General features: G+C 39.2%; 1 protein-coding gene across 2 annotated transcripts in view; it reads left to right on the top strand.

Moving 5' to 3' along the window:
- The window catches only part of LOC112563310, a 30,034-nt gene extending 13,851 nt beyond the window's left edge, over positions 1 to 16,183 (top strand). For both annotated transcript variants that reach the window (XM_025237176.1, XM_025237175.1), the window contains 4 exons: positions 144 to 496; positions 1,272 to 1,432; positions 1,801 to 2,055; positions 3,497 to 16,183. In XM_025237176.1, coding sequence (XP_025092961.1) covers positions 144 to 496; positions 1,272 to 1,432; positions 1,801 to 2,055; positions 3,497 to 9,615 — 6,888 coding nt within the window. In that variant the 3' untranslated portion in view covers positions 9,616 to 16,183. The remainder of the gene's footprint in view (positions 1 to 143; positions 497 to 1,271; positions 1,433 to 1,800; positions 2,056 to 3,496) is intronic.
- Positions 16,184 to 17,357: the final 1,174 nt, after the last annotated feature.

The following is a 17,357-nucleotide window of genomic DNA, read 5'->3' as shown; positions in this document are numbered from 1 at the left end:
CAGATTGTCATTGTCATTTCCACAACTAAGAGACAGCAGTTACAATTTAAATCTGTTCGTTTCTTTATTTCATAGAGAGTTTGATTATTATATATTTGTTTTGTTTTTATGATGATTTTCTAGGGATTTGTGATCTGTTCCAGAACAATATTGCGGAGATTGGGCAAGCTGTAGGAATTTTATATTCAGCAAGAGAGACCATTTGGAAGACAATGCAGCCTCGACTCCGCTGTGAGAAAGGAAAACATGACAGTCCTGTGTTTGCGATGCCTCTTCTGGTTCGTGAAAATGCTGAGATGAAGCGCATGTTCACTATGCACTACCGCCTGGTGTTTTCCTGCCAAGCCTGTGGCTACACTCAGGATGATCAGCATGCAAAGATTATGCCTAGTCTGCCAGTAGTACCTGAAGACTTCACCATGACAGAACCTTGCTTTGTGCGACCATGTTTTCAATGTCAGGCCCCTAATCAGAGAATGCGTATGATTTTTGAAAGGTAAAGTTTGTTATTTTGGAGCAATAATTAAGCCATTTTATGCAATATATACATGGCAGTGAAAAACATGTAGGGGTAGTGTCTCTTTTAAAGTATTGATATGGTGGGATGGCCAGCAAGCATAATTTAATAGGCAACCACTCAAGTGTGTGTGGGAGGGGGATGTCAAAATTTTTCTTTTGTGGTATCTAGAGCTTGCATGTTTTGGGAATCAAGATGGTTAAAATGTGTTTATGCAAAAAATAGATTGTTAATTCTTTTTAACTCCTCGATGTGTACTGGAGCATATATACTTTAGTTACTAACTGCCCCATGAAACAGTGATGTGAAAGCAGTAAAGAGTAGGAAAAATTTCTATATCATCTCCATATTCCAAACTGAAAATACTTCTTCACATATTACTTTATTGAAACAATGTGTAATGCTGGCAGCAACAGTTTTTTTTTTTTGGAGGGGGGCATTTTTAAAATTTTTATTTATTTATTGCACTGGAGGAAGAAGTTCAGTTGGGGTTAAAATTGATACAATATCATCGTCTATCTCCTTTTTACTTAAAGTGCCACTTTTAGGAGATGAACAGGCTCTGTTGGCACTTAAATATAAAGAAAAGATGCTAAAATACTTGTGTTACCTAGTCCAAACATTATAAGGTGAAAACAGACTTAAAAGTAAGATAACATTGAGGTTTTTAAAACTACTGGTGATTAGAGGAATAATTATGTTGGTGTTCTGCCTGAGTCATTAATACACTTTATACATATTATCATTCTTTCAGTCTTCAGGATTTTGTGTTGCTACATTTTGTGCAAGGCATGCCTCACAACAACTTCTCAGAACTGGATTTCACACATGGTGGAAGTGACTACACAGTAACAGCAGTTGTTCAGTATAAAAAGAACCCTGATCATTTCATTGCTTGGCTTCGAAATGCTCCAGGTAATTGTAACAGTAGCAAGGCACCTGTTTTTGTTGCTATGTTGACCAACATTCTGAGACCTAAGACACTGTTTTAGTCATTATTTTTAGAGTTGATATTTGTTTTGGAATGAGCCATCTTAGCATAAAATGATCTCTTAATTTGTAGTTCTTCAGCATTCTTCCGTTATGTGAGGTAATGAGCGTAACACCTGTGGTAGTATCAAAGGATAACTAAATGGTTTTTCTTTGGAAATCTGCTTTCTGTATTTACAGAAGTTGAAGATGGCATCCAGTTTATTTATAGTTATAAAACATTATTTATAATGCTTGGTGCTACACAACAGTTTTATTTTCACACTTGTCTAATTAACCCAGTTGCATTTCAGATCATCAGTGGATGGAGTGTGATGACCTGAAGTCAGTTCTAACGCGTTTTACACCAGGCCAGCCGAGCATACCGCCAAGTCAGGTACATATTGTCATGTGGGAACGCAACCTTACCACAGGGCATGCTCGCCGACTGACTGATACTACACACACAAATCTCTTGGCGTCACTTGTACTGACAGTACAATATCCCTCTTCTGCCACATCCTCTTCGGTAACCCAGTCTGCATCTCCTGGTTCATTGTTGCAGCAAGGTGTGTGCTTTATTTTTACATTGTTGCCAGTTGCTGATTATAAAGAGAGATGATCATAGACTTAATTGTTATGATGCAGACTTTTGGTTAAGGCCAGGCACCGGTCGAAAAAAAAATTTTTTTGGTTTCACGGGATAGTGCGGATTTTTTGTATCAGCTATTTAGCCCTTGAATAAAGTTTCAAAAAATGGTTTTCTGCACTCGTCGCGCTATCGGTTGCCATGGAAACAATTCAAACTGGCGCCCAAACAAACATTTTAAAAAGCATAAAACTTCGTCAATTTTGTGAGTAGACTCAAAATTCTGTTTGAAATAGTTACCTAAAAGACAGATCTACAATCGAGTGACGGGGATTTTGCAAAATAAATAAATAATGTTCAGGTCTAAGTTATGGTGTAGAAAAATATTTACAAAACACAACCAGTTGTGCAAATTATTCTTAGGTTGCATATTAGCAATTTTGTTATAGATGTATAAAAAAATCCCAGGATAAAAAGCAAGGACTTCATATTTTTATCATAATATTTGCTGTTGATTGTGTAAGAAAAATTTGTATAAAATGTTGTGCATTAGGAAAATAAAATGTTATTTTATCCAAAATATGTGGAGATACTTATTTAACACCAAAAGAACACAATCACCTTAGCACAGTTTAAATACAGCTCTGTTTTAGCGAGATAGAAACATCCAGTGAACTGTCAGTCTTGTTTTTCACTCAAAATTCTTAACTTATTCAAAGTTGTTCATGCATATAAAACGCTGAGACTGCACCATGGACTAAAAGTACATATGTATGACAAACTATTATATTTTTGTCCACATATTACAGACATGAAACAATGGGGGAAAAAATCAATAGTTATCGTAGATGAAGCATATCCATACACCATTATCTCTATAAGACTATAAATGAAGGGACAGTAAGTTTAGATTTCCTATCACAACCCTCCTTTTTTGTAGGAAAATGGCAATGGACAGTAGTTCAAAGGTGATTTACTAAACTGTAGAGACAAATATTATAATTGGTTCTCATCACACAAATTCATTTAGCTTTAGTTGATGTGTAACTTTTTAAAGTCTATTGTTCACTGAAACAGACTGTCCTAGTCCCCATGACCCAGTATCTAAAAGATGTTTTAAAAATCCCATTAGCTATAGCTCATTCCTTTAGGATTTATGACAAAATACTTTCATCATGGTTTGAAGTAAGAACAGTTGATTTCTGCTTATTTTGTACTTTCTTACATGTGTTTTACCTGCAGCCTGGTGTTTTAAAATTAAAAATAAGGTAATTTCATGAATTACAGGGTAACTAGTTCCATCTCATCCTTGCTTTGCAAATGAGTTAAACTTTTATTATGGTAAGATAGACTTAGCAGAGAGATTGCAATAACTTTCCATCAAGACAAAATGTAATGATGTCTGATATATTTTATTTCAGCTCCTCTCACACATGCTGCATTCCAGGCATTACCTGTAAGAGGTCGAGGATCACGTGGAGGACGAGGTCGCGGGATAACCAGGGGTCGAGGAGTAGCCACTCGCACCAACATAATTCGAAAGGTGCCCACCTTCAGTGCTGTGCCTGTGAGCCCCATTGGTGCCACGGGCACCAAGCATCTTGTTTACACTGTAGGCTCTCCTACAGCAGTAGCAACAACAGCAACTACTGCAACACCAGTTGGTTGTAGCCAGCGTGTTGTAGTATTCAAGTCAGGATCAGGAGGCCTGCAGGCCATCAATGCTTCTCACTTGACTCCAGCTGTGCTGGACATCTTGAAGAAGGAGGGCATCAACATAGCAACTGTCAGAAGTACATTACTTTCACAGCCAAGTCTGTCAGTTACTCAGCCTGTGACCAGTTTCTTGCCCCGATCCATGCTGTCTGCTACCTCCATTCTGTCTAATGCCAGTACAAATGCTGGTAGCACTGGGATGGAGGCAACACAGACCAGCGAGGCTTCCGAGGCTGCAGCAGCCCTCATGTCCAGCATGGAGGAAGTTGAAACCACTGAATCTTCAACAACTAGCAATGTCCAGATGGCGCAAGATAAATCAGACCTTGATCCGGCAACAAATATTCTTCTGCCTACAGCCACATCAACCACCATTGCTTCTTCCACTCTTTTCCCAGGAGCTACTTCTTTGCTCGCTACACCAGGATCATCCCAGCCCAAGTCTCTTTTGGGAAGTGTCTTAGCTTCAGATACACTGCCTAAACAGCATTCTGTTCTGAAGCAGGCACAATCACCAGCCTCTTCGCGCATTATTTCGCTGGCCGCACAGCCAGGAATGAGATTACAATTGGGGACAACACAGTATCGCATTGTGTCTTCACAAGGGAAAGGCATTCAGATGTCTCCCGTACCCTCTACTTCTATGTTAAATACAGGCAAGCGATATGTAATGTTGACTCCTACTCCTAACAAAGGTATACGTATCATGACTTCTCCGCAGACTACATCAGCTGGATCTGGTCCAACCACTGCACGATTCCAGATTATAACTCGAGCTGACGGCACAAAGGTGCTAACCCAGATTCCTATCTCTGCACCATCTAGTAGTATATCTGTACCAGCTCACGCTACAGCCAGCAGCTCAATGTGTGTGGCTTTGGAAGGAGAGGATGGTACACAGTTTGTAAATATTTCATCTCCATCAAAATCTGGGCAGGCCAGTGGTCTCGATACCTTAGCACATGTTTCAACATCAACTAACACCACATCAAGCTGCTCTGTGCCAGGAGCAGGACTTGTTGGCACTCCTCTTCTCAGTGCTAAGAGTAGCAACATTCGCACATCAATTGTGGACAATGTTGCCACCTCTAGTGGTCAGTCTACTACAAATCCTATCATCATTTCACCGCCATCAGGAAGTGCTTCTTCCGAAATTACATCTTCAGGAACATCACTTACCTCTTGTACAGTTTCATTTATGCAGACAATAAATCAAGCTCAGAAGCAAGTGTGTAAACCTCTGTTTGGAGTATCCAAGACATCAGAACTTGCTGACCTTGGTGAGAGTATCATACAGTCTCAAGCACAGCATTCCCAGAGAGAGATTAATGTTGCAAACAAACCTAATCTGCTAGAGGAAGAACCTATCGCAGATACTGACTCATTAGATTCCAGTCATACAGTTGACTACTGTAGTTCTCAGCCTATGTCCATGCCTGAGCATGGTGTACGGCGAAGAGGTCGTGGTAGAGGCAGAGGTAGAGGGTATGGAAGGGGAAGGGGCAGGGGGCGTGGAAGGGGTAGAGGACGTGGACGAGGGCGTGGACGAGGTCAAAGGTCAGACCTTGCAACTTCATCTGTTTTCAGTGAAGATAGTGCTTTTATAAATACTTTAGACCAAGAGTCAGCTCAGCTACCATGTACTCAGGATGTGATGGAAGAAGTTGCATCCACTAAACATTCACACTCTCAAGTGGCTTTAGAACAGCAAGCTTTGAGAAACATTTCAGGGCTGGACACAGAAGATCAGAGTGATATTATGAAATGTTTGCCATCAAATAGTGGCATCTCAGCAAGTGTGGTGACAGAATCCATTCATTCAATTGAATTAGGATCAGGAGAGTTTCTCACTGCTGCATGTCAAGCAGAACATTTTGACACTACCACCAGCTCCACTGATTCAGATGCAATGCTCCATCAGAAGGAAGCTGCTGATGTTGAAAATGCTGTGGAATCACAGAATCTGGACCTTGACTCACAGGTGGTAGAACAGGAGGTGACTGTAAGCAGCATTAGCTCTGATCTGTCTGTAGAATATGATGAAAGGTCAGGATGCCACCTCTCACAGCCTGTGTCATTGTCCAGAGATGGCAGTTTTCCTGAAAAGAACACAAGTACTGCAAATACTTCCTCTAGCCCTTCAGATTCAAGACATATATCTGTCACAACCCAGGCCATGTCTCCAACAAGACCATCAGCTGAATTGACTTTACCCCCAAATGAATTATTGGAATGTGTTAAGCAGGAATTACAAGGTGTGGAAAAAGAATGTGTGGAGGACACTTTGAAGTTGGGATCACCTCAAAAGTTTCCAAATAGAACCATTGACACAATAGCTGGAGAGGATATTACTGAGATTCCACAAATGCCACAGAGAACAGGAAGGTGGAGTGATGCCTGTGACAGTCACATGCCTGGTGATAATTGGCATGCTGTTCCCTCAGTAGGCGACAGACAGAATGAGGTTAGCAGCGATGCTGTACTCCAAGCAACAGATATAAGGGAAGGGGAAGAGCAAATGCCTATAGATGAGAGACTGGGTGTATGTGGGCAGGAAATTGACAGAGTTGACAGCCTTTTGCAGTGTGCAACCACAGAGAAATGGGTAGAGGATAGTCCGTTGTGGCCTGTAGAGAGATCAAGGCTACAGCAGATGTCTGAGCAGATAAAGGATGAAAGTCATGAGCATATGTCAGCTGATGAAGATCATTCTCAGTTATCTGTTCTGGAAGGACTAGACACAGCTGAGAACCAGATGTCTCATAATGGAAAAGAGGTAGCTGCACAGCAGTTATCTGCTGTAGATAGTCATGATGCAGTGAAACAAGAGATATCACACACAGAAGTAGAATACTCAGAAAAGCAGCAACCGTCCTTTAGATGGGCTACTGAACAGCAGATGTCAGTGGATGAGAAAAAGAGTACAGAAGGACACATCTCGGACAAAAAACTAAGTGCAGAAGAGCACATCTCTGATGAGAAACAGAGTACGGAAGACCACCTCGCTGATGACAATGCATTGAAAAAAGATGCAGGTGCAGTCCCTGCCAAAGTAAATGCGCAGGTAATTTACCCTCAGCATTCTGCAACACCCCATAGTGACGGTGATAAGCATCCAGTCACCATGCACATCCATGGAAGGAAAAGAGGTCGGCCAAGGAAAAAGCGATTTGAAGCTAAACCAGAAATCCTAGATGCAGTACACTCTGAGAGTGAGGTAGCGACTACGACTGGCAGTGTAGCCAGTGTTTACAGTGGTGAAATGAATCTTCTTCCTGGGCATACTGCATTGGGCTTCCAGCTGGATTCATCAGGTGATCATAGCTGTTCCGAGACAGCTCCTCACATCTTAGAGAAGCATGTGTCAATTGAAACTGTGCTGGATAAGGATACACTGGCTGGCAGTGAGAGATTGGACATGGCTGAACAGCTGGTAAGCAACACTGTGTTCAGAGATACAGGTAGAGATGAAAAGGAGACAGAGACAAGCACACAGGCAGATGTTCAGCAACACTATGCAGAAAGTGTATTGCCTGCTTTAATAACTAGTAATAGTGTTGAGGAGCAGCCATGCCCAGAACGAACCAGTGTACGGAAAAGAGGTCGGCCAAGAAAAAAGCCAGCAACCACACCATCAAAAGAAATTATTGTACATGATGATAAAAGCGAGAAATTATGTTTAGGCATAGTAGAAGCTTCCACTGTGATAGGTGTTAATGCAGAAAAAGCAGTTGTGGTCTCATGTGGTGAAAGTGTGCCCACTTTTCAGGATATGGAAGAGATTTCATCTCAAGAAAAGAGCATCGTTCCTTTGCCAGAGCAGAGACAAAATGTTTCTGTGGAGTTTGTGGACCATGAATTTGCAGATTATAGAAGCCAAGGGAAGTCAGATGACCACATTCCTAAAGATGTTAAAGGTCTGGATGCTCTGGGGAGTGAGGGTGTGAAAGTACTGTCGTCTGTAAGTGAAAATCAGGATAATCAGACAGGTCCAGAAACTCAACCAAATGATATGCCTATTGAAGTACAACTCAAGAAGAAACGTGGCCGACCCAGTAAAAAGTCTGTTACCAGCAAAGTGTTGCTGAAACAGGAAGAGTCTGCAGATAAGACACCACTTAAAGCAGAGGTTGGTTCTGATCAACAAATAAAAGACTTTAGTGATAGGGAATGCTTTGAAGAGCCAGGATCTGGACTTCATATTTCAACTGAGGAGCAGACAGGTTGTCAAACCCTCGAATCGTCTGACATAAAGAAAGAGAGTGATGTTTCAAAATTAGTTGAGGATAGCCATGTCCAAGTACAACACAAGAGAAAACGTGGCCGACCTCGCAAACAGTCTACTTCCGGGAAAGCAGATTATACAGTAATGAAATCAGAAGTTGGTCTTAGTGTTGAGGAAACGGAGCTAACCATAAAAAGAGAATGCTTTATTAATGAAAATGCAGAATCTAGACAATGTATTTCAGATGAAGAGCAGTCAAGACAGCAAACCATTAAATCAAGTGAAGTAAAAAAGGAGTTTGATGATTCACAATCCATTGAAGAAACTCTATTACCACCTTATCAAAGAGCTGCAACAACCAATAAAAGGCAGAAAACTGACAGCAGCGAATCAGATATTGAGTCAAAGTGTATGAAAAAGGAAGCAAAAGGATCAGAGAGCTCGAGTCCACTAAAAAACATTTTTGACATTTTCAGTGGCATTAGTCCGCAAGAAATGCCTTCAAGGCTTGTACAGCAGGCAAAGCAGAGACTGGAAGAAGGGGATATAACTACTGTTTCATCTGAACAGCAGTCAATTGCTGCAGCAGGTAGCTCTCTGCATAGGCAGCCCTCTGGTAGGATTTCCAAAATCTCCATTTCTGACACTTTATCACCATTGCAGCAGAGGTTGCATTCATATGTGCCCGAGCCACTTGTTTCCCCAAGTATTGTAGATGCAGGAGCTTCTGTTCAGCCTCATACTGGCGTGACATATCCACGTTCATTTCCACGTGCCACTGGTGAATACAGTCCTGCTGTGGTGATTCGTCGCCACCCAAAACCTCTGCCCTCACCAGACACTTGTGCTCCATCCCTTCCTTCCCACATCTCTCCCAGTCGCCTTATTTGCCAGCAGGCCAACTGGTCACAAGGTTATGCTGTAGTTGTCAAACGGCGTAAAACTGCAGACTGGGCAACCTCAAGCTTAGATACTGAGGACACACAAGTGGAACCCAGTTCAGTCAGAATATCCACAAAACAAGAGGATTCTCATTCATTTTCCGATGATGGTGTACCTCAGTCCAGACAACCAAAGCAGCAGCAGAGTGATATGACAACATTTAGTGATAATGCGCAAGAAGATGTGATGCTAAAAGATGGTGTTAAAACAGATGCAGACTCTTCTTATGCTGGTGGAAATGACATTCTATCTTGCAGGCCTGCAAGAGAAGAAACTTCCAGTTCTGCTGAATGTTTGTCACCTCTCTCCATGTTGACAGCAACCACAAGCAGGGAAAAGTTGTTGTGCAAAGTGTCACCCGGAATAGATGCTTTGATGAAAGAAGAGACAGCAAAGTCTTGGAGCTTTGAAATAGAACAGGCTACAGAGGTGCAGACCTGTGGCAGCTCAAGGGAGACAAGCATAGAAGACACTAACATGTCCATGTCTCCTTTGTCAGAATTGCACCTGCCATCATCATCTTCAGTCCGACGCTCAACTCGCCCTTTTGTGCCATCCCAAAGATTGAGAGAGTCAGGTGTGCTGAAACGCCGTCTCTCAGCTTCAGACAATGGTGAACAGGAAAAAAAGCAAATGCGATTGAAAATTAAGAGGTAGACTATTAGCCTGATTATTTATGGGCTATAGAGACTCTCATAGATGGTGCATCTTATACTTGCAGATTGTAATTCTTCTTGAAATGGACAGCATGAATTGCTTTGGAATTCTAAGCCATTTTGATCACTTGTAAGGAAGAAAGGTACTTTTGGCATTGTTCAGTATTCATCACTTGCACATAATTAAGCATCTTTAGTGTTAACATTTATGATGTGTACTTTCATCATATCTTTTCAAGTTATGGTAGTAGAATTGCTGTGTTAAATGTCAACTAATATGGAAATCAGCATAAGTACAGTGCATGCTTGATGTAGATTTGTGTTGCACAGGTTATTTTGGTTTATGTTCTTCACACAATATTTACATTTACTCCAAAGTAACTATATTCTGCAGCACTAAAGATCATGTCAGCTGTCTCCATATTGTACTTGACAATATTTTGACCCTTGACAGATATCAGCATGCAATTACTCCAGTAAATTAACTGCACATTGAGACTTTGTTATAGACAAAGTTTTATGGTGGTGCAAATGGTTGACTGGATCTGCTTAAATGTACTATAATTTTAACTTTGCCAGTTGGGAAAGTCAGACTTTCAGTTGGTGCTACAAGCTTTTTCCTAGTTGTTACTGTCTTTTTTATGAAATCTGGTTATACTTGCTTTGTTGAAGTCATTGTGGAAAGTCAAAGGATTGATAAGATAAATTATAAAAGCATTTGTTAGTCTCTTGGTTGAGAATGCAAGACTAGGGCTCATTGTAGTGTATACTATCAGAAGAAGCACTTTTAGGGATTTTTAGAGTGTATAGATTGTAGAAAGCAGAAATATTCTTTCTTATTCAAATATTTTCTATTTTTAATACCCTTTGCATTTCCCCCTGTTTTAACTTGATTTATTAGAAATATAGACTTGTGTCATTGCTATAAAGCTAAGTCCCTTTCCCCCATTGATAGTGAAGTCTGTGGTTTTGATTCTCCTTTCAAATAATTTTTGTTTACATGACCAAATCCTTTTACCATCATTGACATTTTCATATAAAGTGGGAGCTAACACATTGAAAATCCTATTACTATACCTCTCCACTTTTAGGAATGCAAAGTTGTTTTTTGCACAGTTCGGTCATAAAAATTGTTGTATTTAAATGTGAACATCTTTAAGCCAACAATATAGATAACAAAAATTAATGCAAAAAAAGTTGTAAATTATAAAATGCTGTATTTCTCTTTGTTTTATTTCAGTAGCTCTTGATTTGCCTCTGTATGGTTCGTCCTTCAGCTAGATGTGTTTAGAGTTGTTGGGTTTGATTCTTCCTTCAGAGGTGAAAACATACCAGTTGTCCATACTAACCAGACTGGCTTTATGAGACTTCAAGCATTCCCTCCCACCTTTCCTGTGCCTGAGGTTACCCAAATTTTAAAGCTATCCAAGGTAGATTACCCTCAGCTGCTAAAACCATTTTCACACTCAGGATAGGCCTTCCCATATCATTTTACTTGCCAGTAATTTATTGGAAGAACACCCTTTTGATAATCGTATCCCATGTAGAGTAAGTATGGCAGAGACCATATTTGATCTAGTTCAACATATGCAAACAGTTTTTCTAGACCTAACAAGGAAACTGGATATATAGATATCACAACTGATTGGTACATGTTTTTGTTGAGTTAATCAGAGCGCTAGATGTGAACCATGAAACCAATATCACTATCAACATGGTGTCCTTAACTTTCTCCTTCTGTATATTCTTTCTAAATAAAAGCAAATAGTTTTTGTTGTCTTATACTTGCTTGAAGGACATAAATTTTCTTCAAAATGAATAAACTGTAGTTTCTTGCTTAATTTTTCAATTTTAAAAAAATCATTGGGCTTTTTTTTCCCTTTGAGTTATTGATTTCCTGCTTCACCTCTTGACTGAACCATTGTGTGCAATGGCACCTTTTGATGGTGGGGTTGGGGGTGGAATTTCTGCTATCCAGGACAGTCTTCACCTAATCTTGAATCAGAAGTTAGTTTACCTTTGAGTTTACTGAACTAGCTAGGTATGGCAGTTTTTACCCATAAATAAATTGCCTATGCCCACAAATACAAGCCCAGGATAATAGTGAAACTACACGAGCTAATTTGGAGTGAGGAAATATTCACATTACTAGCCCTAAGGCTAATAGAAAAGCTATGCTCCAGTATAGAGGGTATTGACCACAGCATACAAAATACATTTTAGGTGCTAAACTTAATGTAAATCACTCATTCCCATCATGTCTTGACATTCATTGCTTGGATTTTCTTTACAATGTCCATCTGTGGCACAAACATTTTTGAACCTGATAAGTTCATAATAGTATACTAATCGTATTTTTATTCTTATTGTTTGGATTCTTTTTTAAGATTTACCTGCAGTTTATTACTGTCTTTAGCCCTAGCTTTACTGTTAGCTTTAATATCTTCAGTTGGTTGACCAGATATTTTCTGTACTATGCTAGATTTGAACATTTAATGCATAACTCTTTTTTTTTTTTTTTTTTAAAAAGAAGAGGTGGGGATACTTCATTCTTCAAAATTCTCTAGTCCCTGAACATGTCAGTATTGCAGGCATTCAAGTTAGATCTAAAGATCCCTCCCACCCAGTGATTAGAAGTTCCTTTCATTATTGGTGCTTTCACTTGTCCTAGCTCTCTTTGTTCTGTGTGCATTGTTTTTATACTGTGTCAAATTCTTTTGCCCTCAACATCTGTGCAGTAGTATCAAGGTTTGTCACAAAGCTGGCAGTGCAGCAGATATTGTTCCCCATCCCCAAGAGTGGGGTGTAAAGGCCACAATTCCTGGTGTTTTGTGGGTATGGCAGTCCAGCAAGATGTGTTTAAAATCCTGCTTTGACTAGCCTTGCTACCATTATGAGGAAAGGCAGGGCTCAAATCAATCACGATATTACACAAATGCATCACCCACCAAGAATGAAGGTAAACAAAAGCAAATTAGTTATGGCATGAAGTGGTGGTGGGGTTACAAATCATGGTTAGTATCGGTGTGAAAAAGTAGAATGCTAGTGTCAGATGGTATAGATATTAGAAAAGATTCAAACAGACACATGGATAACAAGGTGACCATTGTCATTCACTTAGTCACTTGTAGAAAATCTGGGTGTGATTTTATTATGGTTAGGCTGTTTGTTGTGTAAGGCATATATTTTTTTACCTGTCTGTGTAATTTCTCCATTCCTTTTTGATGCAGGCTCTTGTTCAATGATCCAGAATGTTAAAAAAAATAATGTACCTTACAGAGCACTGGACACATGCAGATAGCTCAGCAGAATGGGCTTTGGGAGGATCTTACATAAAAGAGTAGAGAAGCATTTAAAACAAAGCAGTGCATTACAAATAGTATCTGATATAATGATAACAAAACACACATAACCAAGTTGTCATCTTTAAAGATGCATAAGTTCTAATAGCTCTATGCAACCGCCAAAACAAGGACCTTGCAACAGCCCTAACCAATTTATCATAAGAGGAAATTGATAACACTATTGACCCTCGACTGCCAACTGACCAAAGAAGAACAAGTGATTATCAATTGGAGGAGCAGTAACTTCCTGATGAAATGCAGATACACTAGTTTTCCTTCAAATCCTCCACAATCCAAGGCTTGATTTGATAGACTTTTCCACATACTAATAAGCACATTGCATGTTCAGATTGCTTTGTCCTAGCAAGGGTTATTACAGAATATTTGGGTCTCTCTCAAGTGAATCTCCCTTAAGTAAGCTTGGGCTAGCCTGTAAGTCTTTTAGGTTCAGTAAAATCTGCATCGTTAAAAAAGAGCTTGGCAGATGAGCTACTCTGACTTGTGAAGAATTTGTACAGTTTGTTGTTTCTTTGTTTAAAGAGGGCAGATTCTTAATCTGTTTGCTAGAGGTAATATCATTGTGCAGCTAGAGATTCGACAGATGAATCTAAAGTATGTGCGTTACTATTACTATTCATGTCAGTAAATCTGTGGCTTGTTTGAATTCACTATGCCATTTTTATCTAAGCATATTTAATTTTAATCAGAGTACCACAATGTGCTGTAACCTGATTTTTTTAATGCTTACATATTTACTCATTAGATAGATACTTCAATATAGCAATATCACCATCTCTAGTTGCTTGAAATTCAAGTGTGATAGTGTCATTTCCATTAGAGGCAAATACTTTTTCTCTAATAATTGTAAGAAGTTCTGGTTTTTAGTATGCTTGACTGTGGATGAAGGCACTGTTTGAAGCTTGCTTGGCTTGTGGCAGGAAAAGCCCCTGACCTTCCAGTGGTTGCTTAGTAGATGTGGGTACCTGATTTGTCAGGAAAGTTAATGGCAGCACCAGGCGAGGGCTTGGGTACTGTCTAACAATGCAGCAGAAGGAGAGGGATTGGGTATCATATGACATGTACCAGCTACAAAGCCTGGTTATTGAGTAGGTCAGTAATGCATAGCAAGTCAAATAATATTTAGAGACCAACTGAAATTTCTGGTGAAATTTTGGGCCTTTATTGCCTGCACCATGACATGAAAAACCATGTGAGCAATGTTCCCCGTCCACTGAGTTGAGCAGACTGCAAGTGACATTGACCTGAGCATTTACCTGGGGGTAAGATGATGGGGTAGATGTCCTGCTGACTTAAAAAGAAAGATGAAACAACTTCTTTCTCATGGCAATATCATGATGTTAGGAAAATCCAGCATCGATCCATGCACCTGTAATATTAAACTTGGAGAGAAAGGGGGGGGGGGGGGATTGTGGTCTGAATAACAAAATTGCGGTCATCAACATGTAGAGGTTATCTGTCGGTGAACACGCTGAAATTGACTTAATGCCTTGGTCACTTTATACTTGTTAATGTAAGAGTGAGTGCATTTTGTTCACTGTCACCACCTTGCAAGGATAAGTTTGAGGCATCATCATACAGTAAAGTAGCTTTGGCACCAATGATTATGGTGTGTGGCAGGCAAACTAGCAGGTGACATTTTTTTATGGTGCTAAGATGGCTATGACTTGCAGTTATTCTGGCCCACTTCTGCCTAGCCCAGAATGTATGTAGCATTATCAAGATAAAGTGGATACAAGTATTAGTACTGTTTGAGAGAGTAACCCACACGTACTGCATGCTCAACATGTACAAGCAACAGCATTTGGTCTACAGGTGCCCATTAATACAAGGCAACCAGCTGTGGCCAGAGTTGGGTGATCTGGGTCATTGTATTGTTCTCAACAGTCGTCAGCTTGTATTTGACCAGGAGCTTGTCCTTCCTATTAACTGGCAAAGAAGTTGTGTATTAAGGGCTTGTGTTTGTGCGTGTGCATGGTAATGATTTTTTCAAAGAAAATATGTAAATATATCATGTCCAGGTAGCTGGTAAACTTGCCTTATCCTGACAGATTTAAGATATCGTGATTTCTGAATAGAATATTGTTAAGATGCTAACATTATCAAGAAACTAATGTGACTACAAAAATATTCTTTTACCTGTCATGAAAGTGTATCATTTAATGAAAATATTTAAATAGTATTGTACATAGTATAAATGGGTTTTCTTGCTTTATCTTCTCACAATGTTAGACGTAATAGTTACAGACTACCAATGTGATGTATATCAGTACAACTTGGTACATATTGTCATTGTAGTGTCACTAATTAAAAAACAATTCGAAGAAAGATATTTTTTAAAAGTTTTTAACTGCCAGCCCTCTATATTGTCAGTTTGGAGTTTTGAATCAGATTGGTACTATTTTTTAAAAATGTGGGTGGATTTAATACAGATCCATTTTAAATGAAGAGGAAGCTGATAACTTTGAGGTTGGAGTAGTGGCTTCACAAGGTGCTTAAGCCCTTTGGTACAGCATGTTTGCCCCTCTCTTGACCCAGGTGCAGAATGGTTTCAAACGGTTATAAAACGAATGGCACACATTGAAAAATAAGCATCTCCTAAAGAAGCATAGCCTCTATCACCTAACTAGAAAACTGAATGGTCATGGTATTTTATATGCATCTCTTCCTTTGGTGTGCATTATGATCCTTTCAAAATAATCCATCTTTACCTCAGAAAGTTTAATTGTATTCCATAAATCTCATTAAAAGCAAAGACCAAGACGTCAGTAGCTTCCCAGCTCCATGATTGCTTCAGGAAGAGCAGATTATGTATGCCATTGAATAGTTCCAGTTTAGTTTGTACTATGCTATTTCCTTTGACAAGAAAACCGTAATTTAGCAGTGCTTTGTTTCCTAGATGGTGCAACAAATTTAGTACTTATTGTCCTTGGATTGTAATATGGCCCCGAATAGATTCTGTCATTAAATGAAATGGTGACACTACTTTGTCATTGGATGCACCACTATTCAGTAGGATGTTTTTGTTAATACAACCTGAGGATGCACTTGCTAAAAGCTTTGGAAAAATTCTTTCCAAGGCCAAATGCTTCTACTTTTTAAAGTTTGCATTTCTGTTATTTTGTGTACATACTTTCCATTTCTTTGAGGTTTACAATTGTCAGGATTCACATATATTGCTACTAAAATAAAATGTTTTGTCATTTTTTTTATTTTTTTTTTTTTTATTTTCAGACTGCTTTGTCAGGAGTGTTACTTCACAAGTACTTCCTTAAATTGTAACATTGGCCTTTACTGCAAGTGCTAAATAGTTTTTTGATTAGCTTTTGACTTGTAAATCTATTTCAGAATATCCTTAAAAACATATTGTACGAAAATTGTGGACCTCGTATAAGAGAGTAAGCTTGTCACTAGACCAATGACCACTATAAAACAAGATGCATGCATTGATAGAAGCTATTTTTGAGAATAGTCCATCTCATTTATGGAAGGGGAAGTAGCAAAAAGCAAAACAGGCTTCAATCTTGGCAGAAGGCATCTCTACCCTCATCCCCCCAAAATGCATGCACACCATTACTAGAACAAGTGCATCATTAACTTGATGCTGAGGCAACCCTTTGCTGTAGAGGTGGCTTGTGTTGCTGTAACTGTTACTCCTGATAAGTTCTTTAAAATCCATTTGCGAACAGTTCATAGTACAGTAGTACCTCTATATATGAATTTAATCCATTCCACACCCAAGGTCGCATGTCAAAACTTTTTTTCCTATATAAAATAAAGTAGGATTAATGCATTCCAACCCTCAAACAACACAATTTATATGTATATACAATGTTATATAGTAAACGTTAACAGCATGATGATATAGATAAGAAAGGTTATGTTATATTTATCTATCTTACCTTGAAGGAGAGGAAGACTGTTGATAACGGAGGTTGGGGGAGGAGGGGGCTGGAGAGCAGATGGGTCATGAATGTATCAGCTGATAACACTACTTGAAACATTTAGATTTTCACTAAGACTTTATTCTTTTTTAACTGTTTAATTTTTTTTTCACTTTTCGTAATTTGTTAACCAAAACTTAAATGCTACGACTTTATTCATCAGTTTTGGCTCACTCTCACCTTCTGCACTATCAAAGCAAGAGTTGCCAAGCGCTTTACACTACAACATATATGATATGAGCTCATAGATCAAATTTCCGCTTGTAAGAAAATTTCCACAAATCTTTGGCTCGTATATTGGTTCATTTGTATGTGGAGGTCTTACTGTAGAGCGGTAATAAATGCTGTGTGGAATCACTTATGCTGCGTCCCCTGACTTAAATTTACCAACCAGGTATCTAGGGTTTTTGTTTCGTATTTAATTCCTTTGTGGTGAA

This window comes from Pomacea canaliculata, linkage group LG4 (assembly GCF_003073045.1).
Source record: "Pomacea canaliculata isolate SZHN2017 linkage group LG4, ASM307304v1, whole genome shotgun sequence".
Lineage (NCBI taxonomy): Eukaryota > Metazoa > Mollusca > Gastropoda > Architaenioglossa > Ampullariidae > Pomacea > Pomacea canaliculata.
The sequence above is the reverse complement of the archived record's forward strand: the minus strand, read 5'-3'. Positions and strand labels throughout refer to the sequence as shown.